Below are 21795 nucleotides of genomic sequence, written 5' to 3'. Positions count from 1 at the left end.
TGTAACTTCCAAAGCAGGGATGCTACAACTACCATCTTTACCAACAGGAAATTTTGTCTTTCTCACCTCTGCTGCATCGAGCACAGCTGGTGTTTGCATTAAAGGGACTGCAGAGCATTCCACATACAAAGAAAAAAATCGTAAATTCATCATTTCCACTCTACCTCTCAGCCACACCGCAGAGAGTTCGAGGATATGAAGTTTACAAAGGTCATTGCTGGTGGGGAAGGGAATGGGGTTACCTTCATGCGCCTAAGATCAGGGGAAGGATGCTCACACTCATCTCTCAAATGTATTTATAAATACTCTTAGGAAAGACTATTTTAACACAACGTTTAAATAAGCATTTAATTAGGATTTCATTAGTATTAATATTGCTTTCAATTCCAAAAAAGTTAATTTCCACTTCTTTGCAGATATTTCAAAGTACAATATTAACTTCATACAAAATGAGCAATTAAGCAAACACCATTATTTCACATTTTACATTCTTCAAAAAATACAAATTCATATTTACTCTTTTTTTGGGTTTTGGAGATGCTCTTCCTTTGGAAGTACTGTACCTGTAACTAACATCTTCACATTGCTCAATGTAAGCACATTTGTTCCCATGTTTCATAGTTAAATAAATTCCTTTAATACCATTCACACATTCTTGAAAAAACTGGGGTTCTTTTATTTTGTCATCTCCAAGACCACTGCCCAGCTCCCCATATGCGTCAAACGGAACACAAGCGGTAAGCGGACAACCTGCGGTTCTCCTGGACTTCCCGGTTTGACAATTCTGCAGACGTCAATGCTGAAGACTACTTCGGTAACTAACCAGGCTCGAGGTTTGCGCATCCCTGCCCACCACGCTGATGCTGGTCTGTGAAATAGAACTGCAACTACAACTCTCTCTCCAAAACAAGGGTCAGACAGATAGCTCCGGTTCAATAAGCAAGTGGAAGGACACAAAGCTACACAGCAAGAAATACCAGCTACTGTAACTACGGTACTGCAAAAACATACCCTTGATTTTGCTGAAAAAGATCATATGAAAAAAATTTCTTTTAAGAAAAAGTAGAAACTGCATTTATTTGAGAAAGTGTACACTGCATAATGAACCAAATTTTGGCCAGCTTGCACACCACCAAAAGCATGGTGTGGGATTTTTAAACTAGTTCCAAGAACACACACACTTAGACTATGTACACGACTACATAAATATCCAGTTTAATTTGCATTTCTCAGTGCAGACACAGAATCCAACTTCTAGAACATATGATATATATCAAGATGAGACGCAAAAAAGTTAAAAGTTCAGCCCTGTCCATGAGTATCGACTACCGGTAACATTTATAAAAACTTGACATTGTTTCCAAAATATGTTACGGAAAAAATAGTGTACAATTAAAAACTATGCAATCAGAAATTTGTAGGGTATATTAAAGACATGCCTTTTTTTTTTTGCCTTACAGTCCAAATTGACTCTAATAGTTCTGCCCAGCTAGCTCTGACAACTAATGCCAAGGACTCTTCACCCACAGATCTCAAAGCATTTTACAAAGACAAGTTCCATTGTCCTCATTTCACAGGGAGGAAACCAAGGCAGGGAAAGGTTAAGTGACTTGCCCAAGGTCTCTCAGCCAGCCAGCAGCAGGACAAAGAAGGTAACACCAAGATCCCTTCTGCTCTGCATGGCAGAACTGGCTGCCTCTCCCTTCAGTCGCTAGCTGTGCTCCCCCCAGTCAGGAACAGCTTTTTTCCTCCAATCAACTCCAAGGTCAATTACACCTTAACTAATCTCCCCCAGCAGTTCCACAACCGACAGGCCAGTCATTAATTCAATCTCCGAGCCTTGTTTGTAATTGGTGCAGGAAGAATAGTGTAAACAGTTTAACAATGTTGCTGCAGTTGCAAAAACAATATCTTGGATGACTGCAGAAGCGCCATCCTCCATGAAAGTAAGGCAGATAACATGACATCAAAAACTATCTCGAAGACAAATTTTAAAGGTGCAACATGCCTGTTTCAGAACAGCTTGTCACTTCTGTTCCTACTTGGGTGGCAGAACAGAGCGGAGGCCAAGGGAGAAAGAACATACAGCGAGGAACACAGCCGTGTCCAACAGAAGTGACAAGCAGCCCACCAGAAAGCATGAGAGAAAAGGCCTGCTAAAGCACAGTGCTCTCAGTGGAATATTTGCATAGATTGGACATTTGCTAATGATGCATAATTTCTCTTGGATACAGACAGGGAAGGGCAGTATGTCACTGAGCTAGTTACTATATATATTCAGTTAGACAGACACAGACAGACCGACCACATGGGACAATGATCTTTAGCTACAAGTATTGCACCAAGTTAAGTGCTCTTCTTTGCACACCCCTGTTAACTTTTACTCAGAGCAAAAATAAACTTTGTGAAAGTATATACAAAAGAAATTGCAGCAATTGGGTTAAAGATAAAATAACCTAAAGTGCATTTTAGATACCGGTATGAGGTTCTGTGAACTAGTCTTTCTGGACACAGTCAGCATTACAGAAGTGCCCAATTCGTACTTTGTTCTATACAATTCAGTACCAGCATTTAAACAGTGCTGATTTTCCATCCCTCTACCATCTACAAGCATGAAAAGCAACTTCCACAGCCTTCAACTGCATGCCAAGCATCTGCTTGCTTGGGTCACTGCCTGGCGACTAGAGCTACTAATGCTGGTAATTTGACCCACTCCACACATTTAAGCTTCTGCACCCGTCTAGAAACTGTACGTAACCAAGCGAATCCCCACAAGCCACAAACATCAAAACCTTAAACACAGAATGACCCGGAGCAGCGCAGTTTTGCTCTCTGACTGACAATTAAAGGGGCTTGTGAGACGCAGATTTTGCAGAGGGAGGGCACACTGTTCTCAGAGGCTCCAACATATTAACAGAACATGCCCCTTTCTGGGAATCCAATGTCTTATCAGATCTACAACAGTAAAAATGCTCCCCTTTATTAAAAATGTTATTGTGAATATGCTAAATGCTGGGGCAACAAGAGGAGAAGGACAGAAAACTCTCTGGCATCAAGGAATCTCAGGGCTTTGCTGCAGCTGCCCTCTCTTGCCAGCTGCTGGCGGATCTCCTCCCATCCAAGCGTGTTAATGACCATCCCATTCGATCACACAGCACTGGGGATGGTACAAATGTCTGCTGTGAAATGTATAAGATACATGTGACATGGAACACCCTGGAAAGCAGACCGATGACACAACAAAAGCACACATCTGTACAATGCAACCAGGTGGGATGCACAGTCCATAGCGCAGCAGCCTGTGCGTTCACAGAATCACACTGCTCTTGCCTCATTACAAGCTCTTATTAGCTTCACCTAAATTGCAGCCACCCTGATGGACATACAAGAGAGTAATGGCAAACCCAATGTACCTAGAAGTCAGCATAAACTCAAAAGGCATTGCTTTTCCTAGAACACATCAACAGAGAACAGTAGCTGTGAAGAGAAAACGGAGAGGTCGCCCTCTGACACCCACTCAGAAAGGATGCGTGCAGCACCTCACTGCTGCCAATCACCACACTTCCAAATTAGCTGCAGATTTCAAAGCCTTTGGTAGATTCTTTACTCATTGCTGTCAGAGTTTCTGAAGATGCTATCTGGTCCAAACAGAAGCGTGGTTTAGGTGGACTAAGTCATGAGTAGCAAAAGTAGCATAGAAAAGCGCCTCCCTGAAAGAACGGAAAGGCTCAGAAGAGGTTGCAAAATCCCCCAGCTGTCACATTTCAGGCCACGTCTGGTACCCTTCTCCCCATCAGAGAAAACCCCACAGTTCCAGGGGAACACACATGCTCCTGCACTGGCAGAGTCTCTCACATGCACACACACATACATCCACTCGCCTTCAAACACCACTGTTGCACCACGCCAAAGGAAAGGCACGAGGCCCCTCGCAGTAGCCTGTGCCCCCACGGGACCCCCGCGCAGCTCCTCTGCTCACGCTCCTCCGAAGCGGAGCTCTACGCAAGAGCTGGCAGGAGACTCATCCCTGTGAGCACAATCTCGGCCACGAAGGCCTGAGACTTTGTTTTGTGTTCAAAGCAGTTCTTGCTGCTGTGCAACCAAACTGCATCACAAAATGAAGCTGTAGGAGAAAAGCAAAGGGGGCCACCATCTCACGGCCCTCTGGAGATCACCACTACAAGAACAAAACACAAAACGCTTTGTTAATCGGCATTTTGTGGATGCAAACCTTATTGCTGCAGGACCCACATTCCCCACTGCAACAGCACTGCACAGCACAACATGCGCCAACACACACACAGAGGAAACAATCAGCATGTTTCCAGTTCAGCTGGTGCCCCCAAGCTCATCACCGCAATTACCAAACAAGAGCATTCTGCCCTAGCAGAGCAACACGCCACTCCCCAGGCACAAAGCATTCTTCACACAGCCTCTCTTCCCTCTCGTTCACCCTAACGGGACCCAGTTCTACCCTTCTGTGCTTAACTGGAAGCAAGTTACCAGAGAGGTGAAAAGCCAGTTCCCTGCAGCCCGTTTCCATCTGTGCCGTGGCAGCGCGTTCACGAGAGAATAGCACGTGAGATGGCTTCAGCCACTGTCTCAGCTAAGACTGTGACACAGCGTTGGTAAGGCTACACAGAGCATGTCACAAGAGGGTTAAAAAACCTGCTAGTCATCCAGCATCCTGGGAAGGTCTGGCTGCACTCATCATTCTCCCCCCAGCAGGTACAGAGAGCAGCTTTGATCAAATACAGAACGTGAACAATCTCTATCCACTACACGTTTGCATTCCTAAATTTAGTGCGCAGACACACTCCACATTAATTGGCTTATAGTCATTATCTTTGTATCTCACTAATGACAACACTGTAAACTGAATAAAGACTATTTAATATTCTCTCCTTTAACACAAAAAGACTAACAGCCAAAGCCAGAAAGATGGATAAAACACTATAAAATTACATCTTTTAAAATAATGCAGCATAAATAAACCATTTAGAATGAGACTGCATTTATTGCAACATTACAGGCTTTTTGGTGGAAGGGGGGTTTGTGTTTTATTTACCCTGAGTAGGTTAGAATATAGACTTTCAGTTTGATATGAAAAATTACTATGTTGTGTAACATCTTTTAGTCAAGAAATAGCCCCGTGCACAAAAAGCTGGCATTGCAGTAGGTTGGAGGCAGATTCAGGCAGACATTATATAGCTTAACAGAAAAAAAAAAAAAGCATTTATGGACAGCTGAAGGACAGACTTGCTGAATCCAAACTGAATTTATGTTGAATCATTCCAAAATTTTTCCTAGAGTTGCTCTTGACAAAAGATGAGAGTAACCAGCAAAGGCACCATGCTCCTGATTAAACAGTCGCGGGGGTTAAGAGGATGACTTATTTCTGAACAGAGCCAAACAAATCAAAAGAGCAGCAGGCACCAATCTGACTACATCTGGGACTCACTGCATCCTTCAAAGAGAGGCAAAGAAAACAAGACTCTTAGAGCCTGAGTAAGCAGGGGCTCCGATTGTGTTTCCATGTTGTGAAACAGTGTCTGCCACCACACTTTTAAGTCCTAATGAAATTAAATGAACAGATCTATTGGGAGCACAAGGTACTTGTGCTCTACTGAAATAAACTCCCCAAAAGTTTCTGTAGGCTTTAGTAACAGCATTAGTACAAAGCAAACCCAGGCATCAGCTCCCAACTCAGTGATGTGACAATTGCATTCCAATAAAATTGCAGATAAATCATCTTCTACAACAATGCCATTTTCTACTACAGCAAAGCCCTTTCCTGGGCTCCCCTTATAGTGCATGGTTAGCATCAGACATAAGAGACAGAAGAAAATTATAGACCCAAGGAGTTGTAACAAAGACCCACTTGCTGCCAGTACCTTAATCCCAAACATAAGTGATGTGCAATTGGAGACAAACTACCCCCCTTTTTTCTTTTTAAAATCTTTCTGCAAACGAGTAACCTTAACTTCTGTGTTCACATATGACAAGCAAAAGTGACAGACAGTGCAGCCAAAACAGTTCATATATAACTTACTCTTTTTTTCTTTTTTTTTTTTACCTTTTCTTTTTTTAGATAGATTCTCAAAGATGGATGTACCTGGGACGTGACTAAGATGACATCTGTGAAGCAGAAATAAGCCACAAAACTTCCAAAGAGGAAGGAGAAAGAATCAATCCTTCAGTTTCTGCTTCTAAGGAGAAGGGGTTTACCCTCCAGGTGCAAAGGAAAATCTGGAACATCTTCACTTAGAGAAGCTGCTATTCAAACCAATTTCTTCTTCCCCCTGCAGTAGTGCTTCGATTGGAATTATATTAGATGGGCTTTCAGGGCTCTGGAGGGACAGGAAGTCCGATACATCCATGGCACTTAACGTTTCAGTCTGAGAGTCTGAAGGGTTAACTATCTGACTGCTCTGCCCGCATAAAGAAGAGGAAGAGGAAGGAAAGGTCTGAGGCTGCAGCTGGGGAGCTGGCTGCTCCAAAGCTTTTGAATCAGGTGAGGAACATTCCTTCTTAATGGTGGCTTTGTCCTTGGCAGAGTCTCGGCAGGCACACTGACACTGGCAGGCCTCCTCCTGCTTTATAATAATGACAGGAACACTGAGACCAATCTGCTGAACAGGGTTTCCTGAAGGTGAAACAAAGACAAAACACAACAGAACTACATAATTTCACAGCAGGGAAAGACAGATCATCTTTGTTAAATTAGATTGTAAGCACCTTGCAGCAGAGATTATGTCTGTCTTTGTTCAAGCACAATGAATACCCTGCAGCAGATGATCAATAAAGAAAAAAAGTGTCAGGTACTCTCTGCTGATGAGCAACTTGTTCAGGCTGAACCCAGGCATTAGAAATCTGATCTAAATTTTCACTCTCCTCCCCCTTCTCTAACAAACACTGTGACTTTTACAGCATAAAATCCAACAGAAGGGCATTCAAATGCCCCAGCCTCTACGCACTAATTTTTGAAGACAATGATACAACATTACACCAGCTATTCTACCCCTCGGCACCAACACAGGTATTTTCCCTGTTCATTTTCTCTAGTCCACTTTCCTCTCCCATCTTGCTTCTCACACTTCCTCCTCACTCTCCCCATGCTGCTCCACTTGCTTGGCTTCTTTTCTTTTTTAAAATTTAAGTTTTAAACTCACCTCATCTCTCTTGACTCCGATTCATCTTTGCAATATAACAGCACTGTAGGAAGCATGTTATGGGACACAACTTCTACAGTTCTGTGTCATTTTGATGAATCTCACAAATAATGCTTACCAAAATCAATTGTTAAAGAACTGATTAAGTTTACTAGTTCACTACCTGTTCCATGTCTTCATTTAAAAGAACAAAAACCAAATAATATCCTTTCATTTCTGTCTTTTATTTTTCTACATCATTAAAATACCATTATTATGAATACTGGACCTGATTTGTCAACCTGATTACCTTACAAGTTGTTAGAGAAACTACTACAGGACAGACCTCAACACAAACACCTATGAGTCTACAGCAGACTGCACTTAAAACCTCGGGAAGGTAAAAAAAAAAAAAAATGAAAGAAATTTCTTCAACATTTCTGCAAGCAATAAAAAAATTCACCACAAAAGCTGGTGAAGCGAACAGTACTACGAACAGAGAAAGAGAGAAAAGCAAGTTCAGTGTCAAGCTTACCTGTGTTGCCAGCTACTGGTAACGCAGTGGTAAAAAAAACCTTTTCTACTACTTTTGGAACTTGTGGCTTTAAAGAAAAAAAAAAAAGAAAAAAGTGTGAGCTGATTACAATCATATTTCTATTGTTCAAATACTAAACAGCTGCAAAAGACACAATTGTACATATATTCCAAAGGGGCCACACAGGAAAACAATTATGACATTTAAGTTTGGTTCTGGGCTATGTTCTGGCTATTCCAAAACTCAGTACTATGTCAATATTTGTAAAGATGGGGAGTAATCACCCTCCGCACTAATATATGTGCTTATTAACACAGCTTGTGGGGTTTTGACAACTGAATGACTGAACTCTGAAAAAACTGCTCTGCTTGCTCATGCTGTTTGTACCTGCAGCCATTCACTCCACCATTTCCAACGGAGAAAGCCTAAAGGTGGCAGTATTCTTAAAGATAAAACACAAAGTCTCAGCTATCCAGATTTACTGGAGAACCAGAAATACTGTTTTGCCAGAAAACTTTTAATTATCTTTATCAGGCTAAATTAGAAAGAGAGAGATTACAAAATGCCTAAACACAAACTTTCCACAGTCTTTTGTGCCTCTACTTGTCAAAATAATAGATTAAAACCCACATTTATTCTCGGGCCATGTGGTGCACTGTCCTGGATAAACCAAGCTGACACCACCTACTGAGAGAAGCCTGTCGCTGGGGAATAGATGAAAGCAAGTTCTCTCTGCACCCTGCATTTCTCTGTTTTCTGTTTATCTCTCTAGCTATTTTAGAGACTGCATCAGTGACACATTTATACATATCAATGTGATAAGCATTATACAATACTGCATCCTGGTTTGTATCTAACAATTACAGGTCTGACCACCTTCCTTTTAAAAGCAAGGAGTCCTGGAGGAAGAAAGATGGTCCAAGCCATGCCAAAGACACGCTGGATACACTAACCATTTGTTCTTGGCTTTGTGGAGAACCAGTGGCACCATTTAAGATCCATTGTAAGTTTTGCTCTCCCATGACAATGCTGGACTGCAGAATAGCAGTGCTCTGAGAAGGAGTAATTGTTATAGTTGGGTTACTGGTCAGAACAGAGTTCGCACCAACAGGCACAGTCTGAACTACAGCTGGCAGGGGCTCAGTGGCACTTGATGCTGTTGGGGCAGATGCCCCAGCAACCACTGGAAGTCCCTGCACAATGGGCTGCGGTGGCGTCTGAGTGTGCTGCAGGAAGTCTTGGTGACTGGCTGCAAACTGTGTGCTGTGAGGAACAGGCACTTCTGGGGATTGTAAAACAGTTGCAGGATTTCCAAATGCAGCTTGCTGTGAGCTGGCTCCTATGGAGGAGGGAGCAGCAGGTGCTGCTGAGGCTTGCAGTGCTGAATGCGAAGGCTCAGAGATGCCAAGCTGCAGTACAAGTGGAAGAGACAACGATGCCGAGTCTCCTGCAGCAGGTGGAGCAGCAGCGACCGAGTCTGCATCGCCATTAAAACCTTCAATCAAGGCAGCTGCCAAAAGAAACAAAGAAAAATATAAATACCTCAGATCTCATAAGATCTGAATAAACAACTTTTTCAAACTTAGCTAGCTGATGGATTTTTGCTGAGCACCACCACTTTTATGTCTTCAGCCCAGCTCTCAAAAACATTTAACACTAGATAGTGAAATCTATTTAATGCTAGACAGTGAAATCTAAAGGTACATCCAAGTTCAAGAAGCTGGTACCACTGAATGCTACACACAAGCTGATCAGCCTCGTTAGCTCTCTCTAAGAAGCCTTTTTATGAGCTGGTTCATGCAGCTACATCAATAGAGGAAGCTTGAAAATCCTTGTGTGGAGAGTCGGAGAGCATCAATGTCAGCATTGTACAACAATACTTGGTCAGTTCCCTTGTTGCTGTCTGAGTGTCATGCCATCGGCAAACACAGCGCATTTCCAACACAGAACTTCAGCACCGAGGCTCTGTTCGCTGCTTAAAAGTTATGTGGGGCAGTAATCTTCAGTCTGAAATGCTGACTTAAGTACGTGCCAACAGAGAGGGAGAACTGTCAAAAAGCGCTCTCTCAAAATAATGCAGATACAATCCGTACCTGTCTGCTGAGAGTCGTCTTGATTTGCAGTATGATCTGGGCTCTGAAACATAGACTCAAAGATGCTTGCTGGTGAGATTGTGCTAAGGTCTTGTCCATGTGTCTGGTGAATAGAAAGTAAAGAGGAAAAGACATCAGATGATGTTCTATCTCAGGTCTCCTTTATACTTTGCACAAATCCCAGTCAAGGAGCGTATGAATGTCAGAAATACCTCTCCAATTAACCAGCCACCTTCGGGAAAGGCAACATATTTCACTTACCTAGTGTAAAATGACAATTAGGTTTTATTACCCATAATCAAATTTGCTAACATAATGAGCAAAACCTTACAGAAATAAGTCCTTCAAAAGCAAAATACATTCTTCTGCATCCACACTTTGTTTAACCCTTATTTTTTTAATACTCTGTTATAAACAGAAACAGACATTAATTTGTCCTTGGCTGTTTGTGAAACCTTTTCAGGAGCAGAAACAAAATAGTTCTACTTAGATTACATCATGGACTGTGCACTGTTAATCACCCACACTGCTCTAGGAACTGAATGCATTAAAAAGCTGCATACTGCTTCCACATTGAAGCACAAAAGAGTGACAGCCTCATCAGTACACAATTTTCATCTATGTAAAATTTAAGCTCAGTCAACAGTTACCAATAGGCAAGAACATTATTATGGTAAAACCACACGCAGAGCCTTTAAAAACAGGTTGAATTAAGCACTGCAAATTTTGGAAAATGCCCCGCTTTCACTCAAGTTATTCTGCTTTTAGGCAGAAATATTTATTTTTTGTTCCAACACTCCAAAAAGGACAGCAGTAATACATCAGATTTACAGGCTCAATAGGGTATGTAAGAAACGTGCATCTTTTTTGTCAAGAAAGAGCCTCCTGCAAACTGCCACAAGACAGACAAAAAAAGCAGTATTCAGTACATCTAAAATGATTCTATCCAAAGTCACTCTTTCTGTGAAGGAGTACATCTCTTCCACTAGTGAAATGAAGGCCTCAAGCAGAGCATGCTGGAGGCCTGAACAAGCAAAGCAGAACCCACAGTCATACATATCTGATCTGCCACGTTCTTGTTGACAGGACAAGCACATTGCCAGAAAAAAGCAAAACTCAAGTTACAGTAGAGGGAATTCCAGGGCAGTAACTCACTGGATTAGAGTTCTCCCGCAATTCTGAATCTGTTGATATGAGGCTTAAGTCACTCAGACAAAGTGAGTGGCTTGTATCCTGTAAAGGAGAAAACCAAATTGTGTTAATATATTAAAAAAATAGTGTCAGAAATGTTTTAAATTACTTTTTAAGAGTCCATACAATTCTGCCTTCACAGAAATTTTTTTACCTATATGTAAGCCATGTCTCAGTTCTAAAATCAAAAGGAACAATATTATTATAGCAAAAGATACTTAGCACCTATCAAGGATTCTTAACATCTCTTTCACCTTACTTCCAAAAAAATCAAATGACCTAGAATTTTAAATTAGCACAGGAATGAATTAGCCTATAGAAAATAAAATTAAACCTTAACAGTCAGCATTTATTTTACGTCACACGCTTATTACACAGTATTGATTAAAACATAAGAATCTATAAGGAAAGCATGATCATATATATATAATTGCCTATAAACCTGGGTACATGGCATACTCATCAAAGCAGCAGTAGCCCAAACGTTAATTTTAAATGTGATTAAAATGAATAGACAAATTTAGATGAGCTTTTCTAAATAACATTTGGTAATCAAATACCACACTAGAAGTTTCAGAAATACTGGTCCCACTGTTTGTTATCAGCACACTGTAAACACAGCATATGAGAACAAACCCTACACCGCCACCTTGAATGCCAGAAATTCCAGAATTTAAATTGAATTATCAGTTCAAAAGAGAGGCACCCATGGGTTTCTTCTCAGGAGACGAGGCACCAAGTAGTTACAATTCCCTTTGAAAATCCCAGCCTTATAGGATACATCTTTAAAGACACAGACAAGTAACTTATTCCCAAAAATATGGTTTTATCACCATCAAACACAGCAGCGTTAGGAAGAAGTGCCACTAACCTCAGACACATTGTTATTGGGAAGTGCATTATAGGAATGTCCTTTCTCATGACCTTTCATGTGACTCTTGAGACTATACTGTGTACTAAAAGTCTTCTCACAGCCATTACTGGGACAGAAGAAGGGTTTCTCCCCTATAGGCAGCACAGAACACATATAAATTTACAAACATTGTATCAGACACATACTAAAGCACCTAGGAGAGTAATAATACTTTATACAAACAAGACTGTTTAATGCTATTTCACACATTCAGCATTCTTGGGAGTCCTGCAGATAAAAGCTGCCGTTTTACCACGTGCACCGATGCAAGAACACAACATTTAATTTTTATGCATCATTACCAATAGATTTGTGAAACATCCATTTATGCTTGACAGGTCTTGAATTTCATGAGAGTGCACAAATTGAATATTGGGGGTTGCCCTCACCAGGTGCTGGAGTTTGTGACTGGCCTTGTTAAACTTGAGGTTGACATCAGCACGCTCCTCCAGCCCCTCTGGATCGCATTCCTTCCCTCAAGCCTATCAACTGCACCACCCAGCTTGGTGTCACCCACTTATTATACGTAAGTATAAATACATATTAAGATTCAGAGAGTTAGCATAAACTGAATACGCTCAATTAAGAAAAAGCAAACCCTTGGGACTTACCAGTATGTGTTCTAACATGTGTTTTAAGGTGGTGGCTTGCAGCAAAAGCCTTTCCACAGCCGTCATGCTCACACCTGAATAAGGCATCACAGAAGAGTTAGCATCAGGCTTCTTTGATGCACTAATTACAACCTTAGATCAACAGTCCCAGGACTCTGAAAAGCAGGCCTAATGCTAATCTGTGCTAGTAATCAGCTGTCTCCCAACAGCTGCTCTGCATTCTACAGATACTACAGCAGGGCTCTGAATGGGACTTTAAAATTCAAGCATTGGGGGCAGGGGGGGCTCCTTCATGGAATAAACATTGCACCACAGCAGAGATGCAGCAATATGTTTTAAAAACCTGCTCATCGTGGCACACACATTTGTTTAAAAAAAACATAGCTTGACTATTCTTATCTTTGAAGACAGCCATTTCACCCACTTTTACAGGCAGCTGAGGGAGCTCTAGAACAAACATGTTCAAATGCTGGCCACCTTCACTTTTTTCATCACAAGAGCAGCTTTTCATTCAGAACACTAAAAGCTGCCCTTTGGCACAGGTGGCCCATTACATAAGTCCCACAGAAGTAAAAAGTGCCATCCAGCTACTTACCGAAATGGCTTTTCTCCTGTGTGTGTTCGAATGTGCTTCCTCAGATCACTGTGCGTTGTAAAGTATTTACTGCAGCCTTCTGATTCACAGTTAAATGTTTTCCCTGTGTGAAGCCTCTGATGTGCTTTCAACCTAAAAAGCATGCCAAAAAAATCCCTCTCATGACTCGCAGGGCGAGAGAGCCCCTACCCGAGACAAGCAAGCCATTCATTCAAATGTGCAGGACAGGATCAAAGGCTTAACACATGCTGAATGGAAGGTAACCAGCTTATGAAAGTAACTGGTATCACTTCCAAAGTCCCCAAGCAAATCTGAGAATTCCTTGTGATTGTGCACCATCTTCAACACTCTTGCAATATAAATAAGCTAAGTATGTCACCACAGGTTCTCTCATCCTACTCTTGGTATAGCATTTCCACATTTTCAGGGGAGGGGGGTTATTTTCGCATCTGTACCTGGAAGAAGCGTAACAGTTGTATCCAGACACAAACAAAAAGTAGATGCAACCAGCAAAACTGCAACAGCCATGTCTATAAGAGAAACAGGCAGAGACCTCCTACCTGTACAGTGTATTGAATGCCTTTTCACAGCCCTGCACATCACATTCAAACGGCTTTTCCTTAGTGTGCACTCGAACGTGGATTTTGAGGCTGTAGGAGGTGAGAAAGGCCTTGCCACAGCCTTCTTGATTGCAGACAAAAGTGTATTCCCCACGATGTGTCTTTTGGTGAGTGCGCAGGTTTCCTGCAGTGCTATAGGTGCGCGGACAGCCCTCAAAGGTGCACTGGTACCTCTTAACCTAAGAGACAAAATGCTGCGTACTTAGTAATTCTTAAGCATTTCTGAAATCCAAACAGGGTAGAACTACAGTTAAACATCAAAGACAATGGAATAGATTTTGACCCCAAAGGCAAACAAACAAAAATTATTGCATTTAATTATCAGGTAACAATATTTCTGCTGTGCTATGTGAGGAAGGAGTGGCACACACTGGAAAGCAGGCTGACCTTATAGAATAATCATCTAACAGGAGAAAAAAGGAAAAACAGTCTGAAACATTTCTAAAAATATGATAAAACAGCTGGGAAGGACACCAAGAGGCTACCAAACCTACCTGCTTTTCATGCATGTAGCACCTGTATTTCACTCAGGTACTTCTAGCAGAGCTACTTATTTGTGGAAGAGGAAGACAAGAGAAAACACTTTCACAACCAGACCCTCAAAAGCACTGCCCTGTGTGCTGAATTCCCATTAACACCTTGAATGAGAACTATAGTTTTCACCATCTCCTATGGTCTAACCATCAATCCATTTATTACTTCATTTTACCGCAAAAGCACCCTTCCTTGTACTTTGTTGTTCTCTTCTGTGTTTACACTTCAGGCATTGACTGTAAGGAATGAAACAAGGTGTTTTACATCAAAAGGCAAGTGTTACAGATTTCTCAGGCAACTATCTACATCACCAGGAAGCAATTCCATATTGAACTAGCCTTCCCAGCTTCTGCAACAGGCAGAAAGAGACCACGTAGAAGCTTCCAGTGTGCAAGTCATAACACTTAATTAAATCTCATTCTCTCTCGTGAAGTAGAAGGAATAAGTCATCAGAGATGCTTGAATAAATTTATCTTCAACATTAATTATCAGACTGACAGCTTCCATTTGATTGTTGTAGTTGAGAAACCTTAACATCTAAAAGTGATCGCAGAGCCCAAGAGAGGACTTGAGGGTTGACAGGCAAGATGCAGAAGAGGATTCCAAAAGACGTTGATTTGGAAAGTTTAGAAAGGCAATGCAAACTCAGAACAAAGGAGCAGGAACTTGCAGATTTAGTACTCTTAACAACTGGTCAGGAAGGTTATACAGCAGGACATAAGGCAGCGATCTCCCTCTTTTCCAAGGCTCAAAGCACCTCAGTCACAGTACCTAGCCTAGCATTACTGCTCAGAAAAGGCTGGAGCCTGTCTTCAAAAAAAAACAATACTGAATTGGGGGTTGGTACCAGCAGAACTGGATGAACATATACATAATGGATGTGCAACACTTACAGGTTTTTTCTTTATATACACCCATCAGAAAAGAGCATTTGACAAACACAGCTCTTTACCACCATGGCTTGGAAGCTGGGAAAAGAGTAACATGGAATGCCTTGATCGGGGTAAGTATAAAATCACTTTATCTGAAGTCATGCTCCTCTCAGAATAATGGAAATTTAGGTAGATATGTTAAGTAGGAGCAATACCAAAACCACATTGTTCTTGGTGTGGCTAATTAAGAACCAAGTATTTTTTTAATCCTTCCATAAAATAACTAATTTGAATAATGCTTTGTGTAACATCTCATTTATGAAAGAGACAATGGGCCCTCAGTAAAACCACTACGAGATCTGTAAATGGATCTCAAACGCATTTGTGTTTGGCCCAAAAACGTCTCCCATTCACGTACTACAAAGGCACAAGAATAAGGATGGCTGAGGGCATCTGGAGCACGTTATTACTAGTATTATCACGCTAACAGCTGTTGGCACTGTTGGACCATACCAGTGCTATAAGGTACAAAGGAAGGTACATACCTTCAGGTTCTGTTTCTCAAATAGTCGACATAGAGCCAAGTGCACTTGGCATTTCCTCTTAAAAGCATGCCTCCTAGATCCTACACCAAGTCCCTGAGAACCAAAGCACTCAAAGGATAATCCATTGCATGCTTTCACTCCTCTCTCTATATATATAGTTTAAGGCCTTCGTAACTGTAACTACAGAACCGGGGTCTAAGCACCACAGCACACGTCTCAGGGTGTAACCACCAGGTTACTCAGTCCCAGGCTCTACCTGTCCTGATCACCTCTAGAACAAGGGCAGCTCTTCAGCAAGAGCAGGGATTTCGCTTAACTAAACACGTTGTCCTGACAGCTGCCCAGGAAGCACTGCAGTCACACAGCGCCCTGGCACAAACTTATACCAGGCATAATTTGGGTTCTAGATGGCTCTCCATAAGGAGAAACAAACAAACAAAAAAATAGTCTCTCAGTTTCTTCCAACCTGTTTTGTGGGGGACAGGGTTGCCAGTAAGACCCCTTTAAGAAAGCTTTATAAAGCCTGCGTATTCAGGAGCCGAGCAACCTCTTGTGTAGTCACAATCTGCAGTCTCTTGTTGATACCACAACAGGCGAGCATCTACCTTCACCTCCCTTCGATAAAACCTTAGTGTTTGGAGAATATTAGAGCAGGTTAGATATAAAAGAGATCTTTACACAGAGCACAGAAATATCGTAACTATAAAGCCAGAAAGCCATAAGACAACTATAAAATAAGTAGCAGTAGTTTTCATTTTAGCTAGTACTGAACTCAATTCCTGCGCCTTACATAATAGTTGATGTTAACAGCATATTGCTAAATGGAGATGAGTTTTCAAGCTATTTATTATCAACACTTATCACTCAATCCAGGGAGAAACTTTACCCTCAAATAGAGAATTGAACAGTGAATTACACATCCAGGAACCAGTTCTCCATGCTTCTCCTATTTCACATAACAGATGAGAAGCAACACTATCTCACAGAACTGTAACTACCAGGAAAAATATTGAGCTATTGCAAAATACAGAAAGGGAGGAAAGGATAGCAGAAAGAAATTAAGAGGATGGAGGAAAAACAAGTATAAAAAAGCATTTTTTTCTGTCAGTCTTACTAGGATATTACCCATACTAAGGGGCTTATTGAAAACTACAGTTCAGGAGCCTTACTGCCAAAACACAAAAAACCTCCTCTCTCAAAATATCTTGCCCTGTTGAAGGGCCACTTCTTCCAGTCCTCACCACATTCCCATCTAACGAGGGAGACTGGAAATTTGTTTGTGGTTCTATGTTTTCTTTTAACAAAATGGACAGGGAAGAGGACCTACTCTACAATCCACTGTAGCAGGTTTAATTTTTTATTTTTTTAAAAAAGCAGCTAATTAGGAGATTAATTCAATTTCTTTTAATACGACATTCTATTTAAGATACACTGTTTTCTCTATTTTGATAGCCACTAGTTACCTAGGCTGTCCTAAGTACAGGGAATATGATGAATTCCTGTGATAACATGTAAGAACATGTCATGTTCGGACTCGTGACCTGACAGTCTACTGTGAAATTCACAATACAGAGCAAATTCTTGCTGAATCTTTCTCCTCCTGTGATCCAAGGTTTACTACGAAGCACTTAACTTACTACAGATTTTCTAGTCAAGAAATATATGTGTGCTAAAGCAATGGAAGCAGTACACTACACCAAAAGCAGCTGTCGATGTTTGCATCCGATTCCCCCTTGATTTATTACAAGACAGTAAAAAGAGGAAAGATGAAAAGCATCAAGTGTTTAAATTGAACAAATGATCTAGATGGTATGACCAATAGTAACTGGAAGAGATTCTGGAGGTCTCCACATTTTTATCTAGTCACCTGGCATTATTAGAAGCATTGTACAAAGAAGGAAACAGTAATTTCACTGTAAAGCAACTTGGCTTAAATTTATAGTTCAAACCAAGTAAAAGTTATCAACAAATATCCAAGCATTACGATACAGACTGTACATAATTAAGAAGTTTGGTTGCGTTGAGTCAGCCAAAACACAAGAGCATAGACTGATAATGCACAGACACAAGGTCAGAAAGTACATTTTATTAGATGAAGGGGTACATTATCTTCACCAAGGATTATCAAATTGAATGTTCCCTATTAAGCGTTTTAAGAAAGCCGGAAATTAACATTTTACATACACTGCAATACACTCGCCACAGTACTTCCCATAATCCACAAGTGATTTGACACAAGCATAAACTACCTAAAATCAAGTGAGAAGTCTGTTAAGCTTTCTATGTGTTCACATTTAGTTCTACAAAAGTGAAACAAAACAACCAAAAGAAAAAAAAGGGAGAATATTAATTATAAATTAAGGATTTGTTTCCTAGCTGCCAGTGCATGTACTTAAAGGAAGACAGCAGGAAACACCTCCAGTTTAATGGCCTCAACTATGACAATGGCCTTGCAGTGCTCCCCTTCTATCAAAGGCCAAATCTTTCACAAATTATTCTAAACATACTGCAGACAGAAGCAATACTACCACCACATTCTAAGCAAAATAAAACTTTCTGTAAAGCAGCAAGCATGTAATTATCTTCTCGCATTAGCCCATCAAGTAAGCACTGATCATACACATAAAACTATGTAGACACTGACCACGAAAGACCTGCAGTTACAACAGCAAGTACTCAAGACTATCACCATATGCAAGCAACAACAAAAAAGAAACATGGCAGCACAGGAAAAGACACAGATGGCGAGGATGCAAAGCATACACAAACAAGTTGCTTTGAAGACAAAGGCTGTAGCTGCATCACATGCGCTTTTTGCAAAGGACAGTGTGCTATCTCTCCAAGGAGATGCGCCAGAGGGAAGCTAGAAGAGCCTTAATTAAGCATTTACCTTAGAAGCAGGAACTAATCGACCAATAATCAACAAGACTGGTGAAAATGGAGCCTGACACACTGCCAAAGTCTGCTTAAACCACTCAGTTTGCCTTTAACTCATCTTGCGTTTAAGATATTTCCCCTTAAATTGCTAATTTTCCTACGTCACCAATAAAGACAAGAATTAATTAATTTGAAATACAAGACAATCACATTTACTCTTACAGACAGAAGTATAGTGAGAGAAGTATAATGTAACAAAAGGAAATTAAAGGTAATCAATGAGGTGTAAAACCCTATTTTGCTTCATAAATGTCTAAGACTGACCTGAAAATGTAAGACTTAATAACAGTTATCTTCACTGTTAGAACTGCTGCAGATGCTTCGAAAGTACCAAAGAACTGGACTGCTGACTTTTAGAGAGGAGCCAAATGTTCAGGGGTTGTAGAGCTTTCCCCTCCCCATCTGCAGACAACTTACCAAGCATTTGAAACAGCAGGACAAAAAGGGCTTTTACAAGATGGAAGCATCACATACGCTTAGGGTTTGTTTCCACTGCACATGAGTTATAGTGTAACTCCCCTCCCCCCACCACAGAAAATTAGTTTGAGGTGAAAAATAAATTCAGATAGAGGATTTCATCAGGAAATTCCAGGTCTTACAAGCCTTTTTTAAAAAGGAGAGGTGACTAAATAAAATCAATTTAATTGCATGTGCAGTCACCAACACCTGTTTTAGCTTGTACACCCTGTTTGCAGACACCACGGATTGCAAGCTTATTACCCTACAAAAAGAAACTACTGATATGACTGACATACAAAAATCAGATGTTTTAGCAGCTAAGAATGTAGGGTAGAGCAGTAGCTAAAATGAGTAATAACTGAGCAAAAGGAGTTCCTTAGACATAAATGGGCTTATTGAACAAACCTGAGTCCAGAAGTTTCGTAACTGCAGAGCTGACCTCCTACAGCCCCATTTCCCTGCTGCCGAGAGCACAATAATGAAGGTTCCCTGCTAATCTGAATTATTCAGACCACTCAGACCCAGCTTCCTCTCCCAGCAAGGGCTCATTTCTGCAATTCTCTCTTACACTGAGTATTAGTTACACAAGTAGTTGATACTACTACCACTGATACTAGCACAGACACGTGTATATATCCTGCTTTGTTTAACTCAGAAGGGCCAAAAAGGACCACAAAGTTGTCACCAAGTCGGTGTATCAGTTAACTTCACATTGCTTTTGCACCTAAAAAACAAGAATCCCAAGTCAGTCTGGACAAGCCTTCACCACTCTGCACCCAGGCAGAATTCATGAAGGAAACAGAATTAAAACTGATTGCCATTTTAAGTATGTAAACTGACTCAAGCTTTCAAAACACAACAGATGGTGGTTTAAAGCTTTCCTTATTTTCTTCTCACAGTTCCCCTGTGAATGACACAATAAAACTACAAGTAATTTTAAGTCTGGCATCTTAAGTTTTACTGTACCTAAAACTAGCGCCAACAGTCTGGAATTTAACCTGTAACTTGGATGTGTTTTTCTCAGTGTGGTTAACCCCAAAGTAACAGAGCTCATGCTCTTCTTAGTTATCTCTGAATTCAGGAAATAATTGCCCAACCAGAAGAAAAATAAAAAACTACTACAGTTACATACGCTACTAATATAAACACACTTCCAGTAGCGCACTCCCCTGTTATCTAGTGTGCTACTGCTTGAAAAAAAGTGCTTCCTAGCTGCTTCACAAGCAAGCAGCCAAATATTTGAGTGAAAACTGATGACACTCACAGCTTTGCCACTGACCCACCAAGCAGCTGTGGAAACAGTCATACCCTACCAGCACAAAACATTATTATCACTAGAAGTAACAGCAGATTTAACAGAGTGTAATTCACTGTGTGGTAACCTTTAAGAACAAGAGAAACTTCTGTCTACCTCCCAGCAAACAGCTCTGAAAAACACATTTTCAAGGCATTTAAGGTCACCAGGTGAAAAGCGCTCACAATAAGCACAAAATTCAGAATTATATTTAGCTACTTACTTCTTTAAGCTTGGTTTCTGGGCATTCAGACTGCAAAGTAAGCGTTGCTCCTTCAATATTTCTTGGCATAGGAGTTGAACCAGGATTTATCGTTAGATGAATCTGATCTGGAGAAATAATGTGTTGCACATAACCCTGGGACATTCCTTCATGATCTGCTATTAAATGAAATCCTTCTTCATGACCCTCTGGTAAAAAAGGCAAGTGATCACCACACTGTCCTTCATCCTCATCATCTTCCAAGACATTGTGGTCCTGCTCTATGAGAACAGTTGTCCTGTCATAGACTGTCCCAGACGATGAAGAAACCAGCCCGTTTTTGTCAGCAAACCTCATCATATTGTCATCCTGGGTTAAATCGTCTTCCTCCACTTCATAGTAGATAACGTTGCCTTCAGGACTGTTCTCCCCCATGGCTCACCGCCTCTCAGTGCGATATCGTGAAGTTCGACCGTAACGACTCATCTGCAACAGAAGGACGGGCGGCGGGGGGGGGGGGGGGGGGGTGTCAGGCGGCTCTGCCCCCCGGCCCGGCCCCCCACTCCGCTCCGCGGCAGAGCGTCGCGCGGGCGCCCCACGACCCAGGCCACGGACCCGGTCGCGGGGCGGGCGGAGGCGGCGGCGGAGGCACCGAGCCGTGCGCCGCGGCCCCCGCCCCGCGGGCCGGGGAAGGCGTCCCCTCCCCGAGCGCGACGCTACCCCCGCCCGGCCCGGCCCCCGCTGCCACGCCGCCCCGCGGGGAGCCACTGCCAGGGCCGGCACGGGACCGCGCCGCCGCACAGCCCGGACGCCCGGGCGCAGCCCCGCCGCCCTCCAGCCAGCCCCGCCGCGCTCACCGGGCTCCCGGCAGCGACGGCACCTCCTTCCCCACCCCAGCGGCACCATGATTACCAGCACACTCACTTCCGCTTCCGGCCGCGCACGGCCCGACGGGAGCTCCACGCCTACCGCGGGGCCCCACGGGAAGGGGCGGGGGCGGGGGGGGCGCGCCTACGCGCTTGGTGGCGCGCGCACACAGCCAGCCTTCACATAGGCGTAGAGCATCGAAATAGTTACACGAGACACCCGGGTGTTGCTTCCCCGGGCGGCGGCGTGCAGGCAGAGCGCGCGGGCTGAGACAGTTCTCGGCACTCCCGCGTCCCCTCGGCGCGGGCCCGCACAGGCCCCGGGGCCCGCAGCACCAACGCCAACCCCGGGGCCCGCAGCACGGGCTGCAGCACCG

The 21795-nt window shown here is 42.3% G+C and overlaps 1 protein-coding gene across 2 annotated transcripts; it reads right to left on the bottom strand.

Annotated features, from left to right (window-relative positions):
• Positions 1–334: 334 nt before the first annotated feature.
• MTF1 (metal regulatory transcription factor 1) lies at positions 335–21494 on the bottom strand. Of its 2 annotated transcripts, none has more exons than XM_040586040.1 (11): positions 21410–21494; positions 20574–21038; positions 13650–13888; positions 13090–13221; positions 12495–12568; positions 11842–11975; positions 10935–11012; positions 9780–9882; positions 8640–9196; positions 7687–7753; positions 335–6679 (listed from the first exon to the last, which is right to left on the bottom strand). In XM_040586040.1, exons 2-11 carry the CDS (start codon positions 20985–20987, stop codon positions 6261–6263), a joined length of 2217 nt encoding a protein of 738 aa, XP_040441974.1. In that variant the 5' UTR covers positions 20988–21038; positions 21410–21494; the 3' UTR covers positions 335–6260. The 2 variants fall into 2 exon arrangements, with proteins under 2 accessions (XP_040441974.1, XP_040441975.1); XM_040586041.1 differs by having other exon boundaries at positions 335–6646.
• Between the last annotated feature and the right edge of the window lie 301 nt (positions 21495–21795).

The sequence above is a fragment of the Falco naumanni genome, chromosome 3 (assembly GCF_017639655.2).
Source record: "Falco naumanni isolate bFalNau1 chromosome 3, bFalNau1.pat, whole genome shotgun sequence".
In the NCBI taxonomy this organism is placed as follows: domain Eukaryota; kingdom Metazoa; phylum Chordata; class Aves; order Falconiformes; family Falconidae; genus Falco; species Falco naumanni.
The sequence above is the reverse complement of the archived record's forward strand: the minus strand, read 5'-3'. Positions and strand labels throughout refer to the sequence as shown.

Coding starts and splice junctions, on each gene's coding strand:
- MTF1 (XM_040586040.1), bottom strand. CDS start 20,987: ATGGGGGAGAACAGTCCTGAAGGCAACGTTATCTACTATGAAGTGGAG. Junction 12,569..13,089: donor ACAGGAGAAAAGCCATTTCG/GTAAGTAGCTGG, acceptor TGCCTTATTCAG/GTGTGAGCATGACGGCTGTG. Junction 9,197..9,779: donor AGACGACTCTCAGCAGACAG/GTACGGATTGTA, acceptor TTCTTTTGGCAG/CTGCCTTGATTGAAGGTTTT.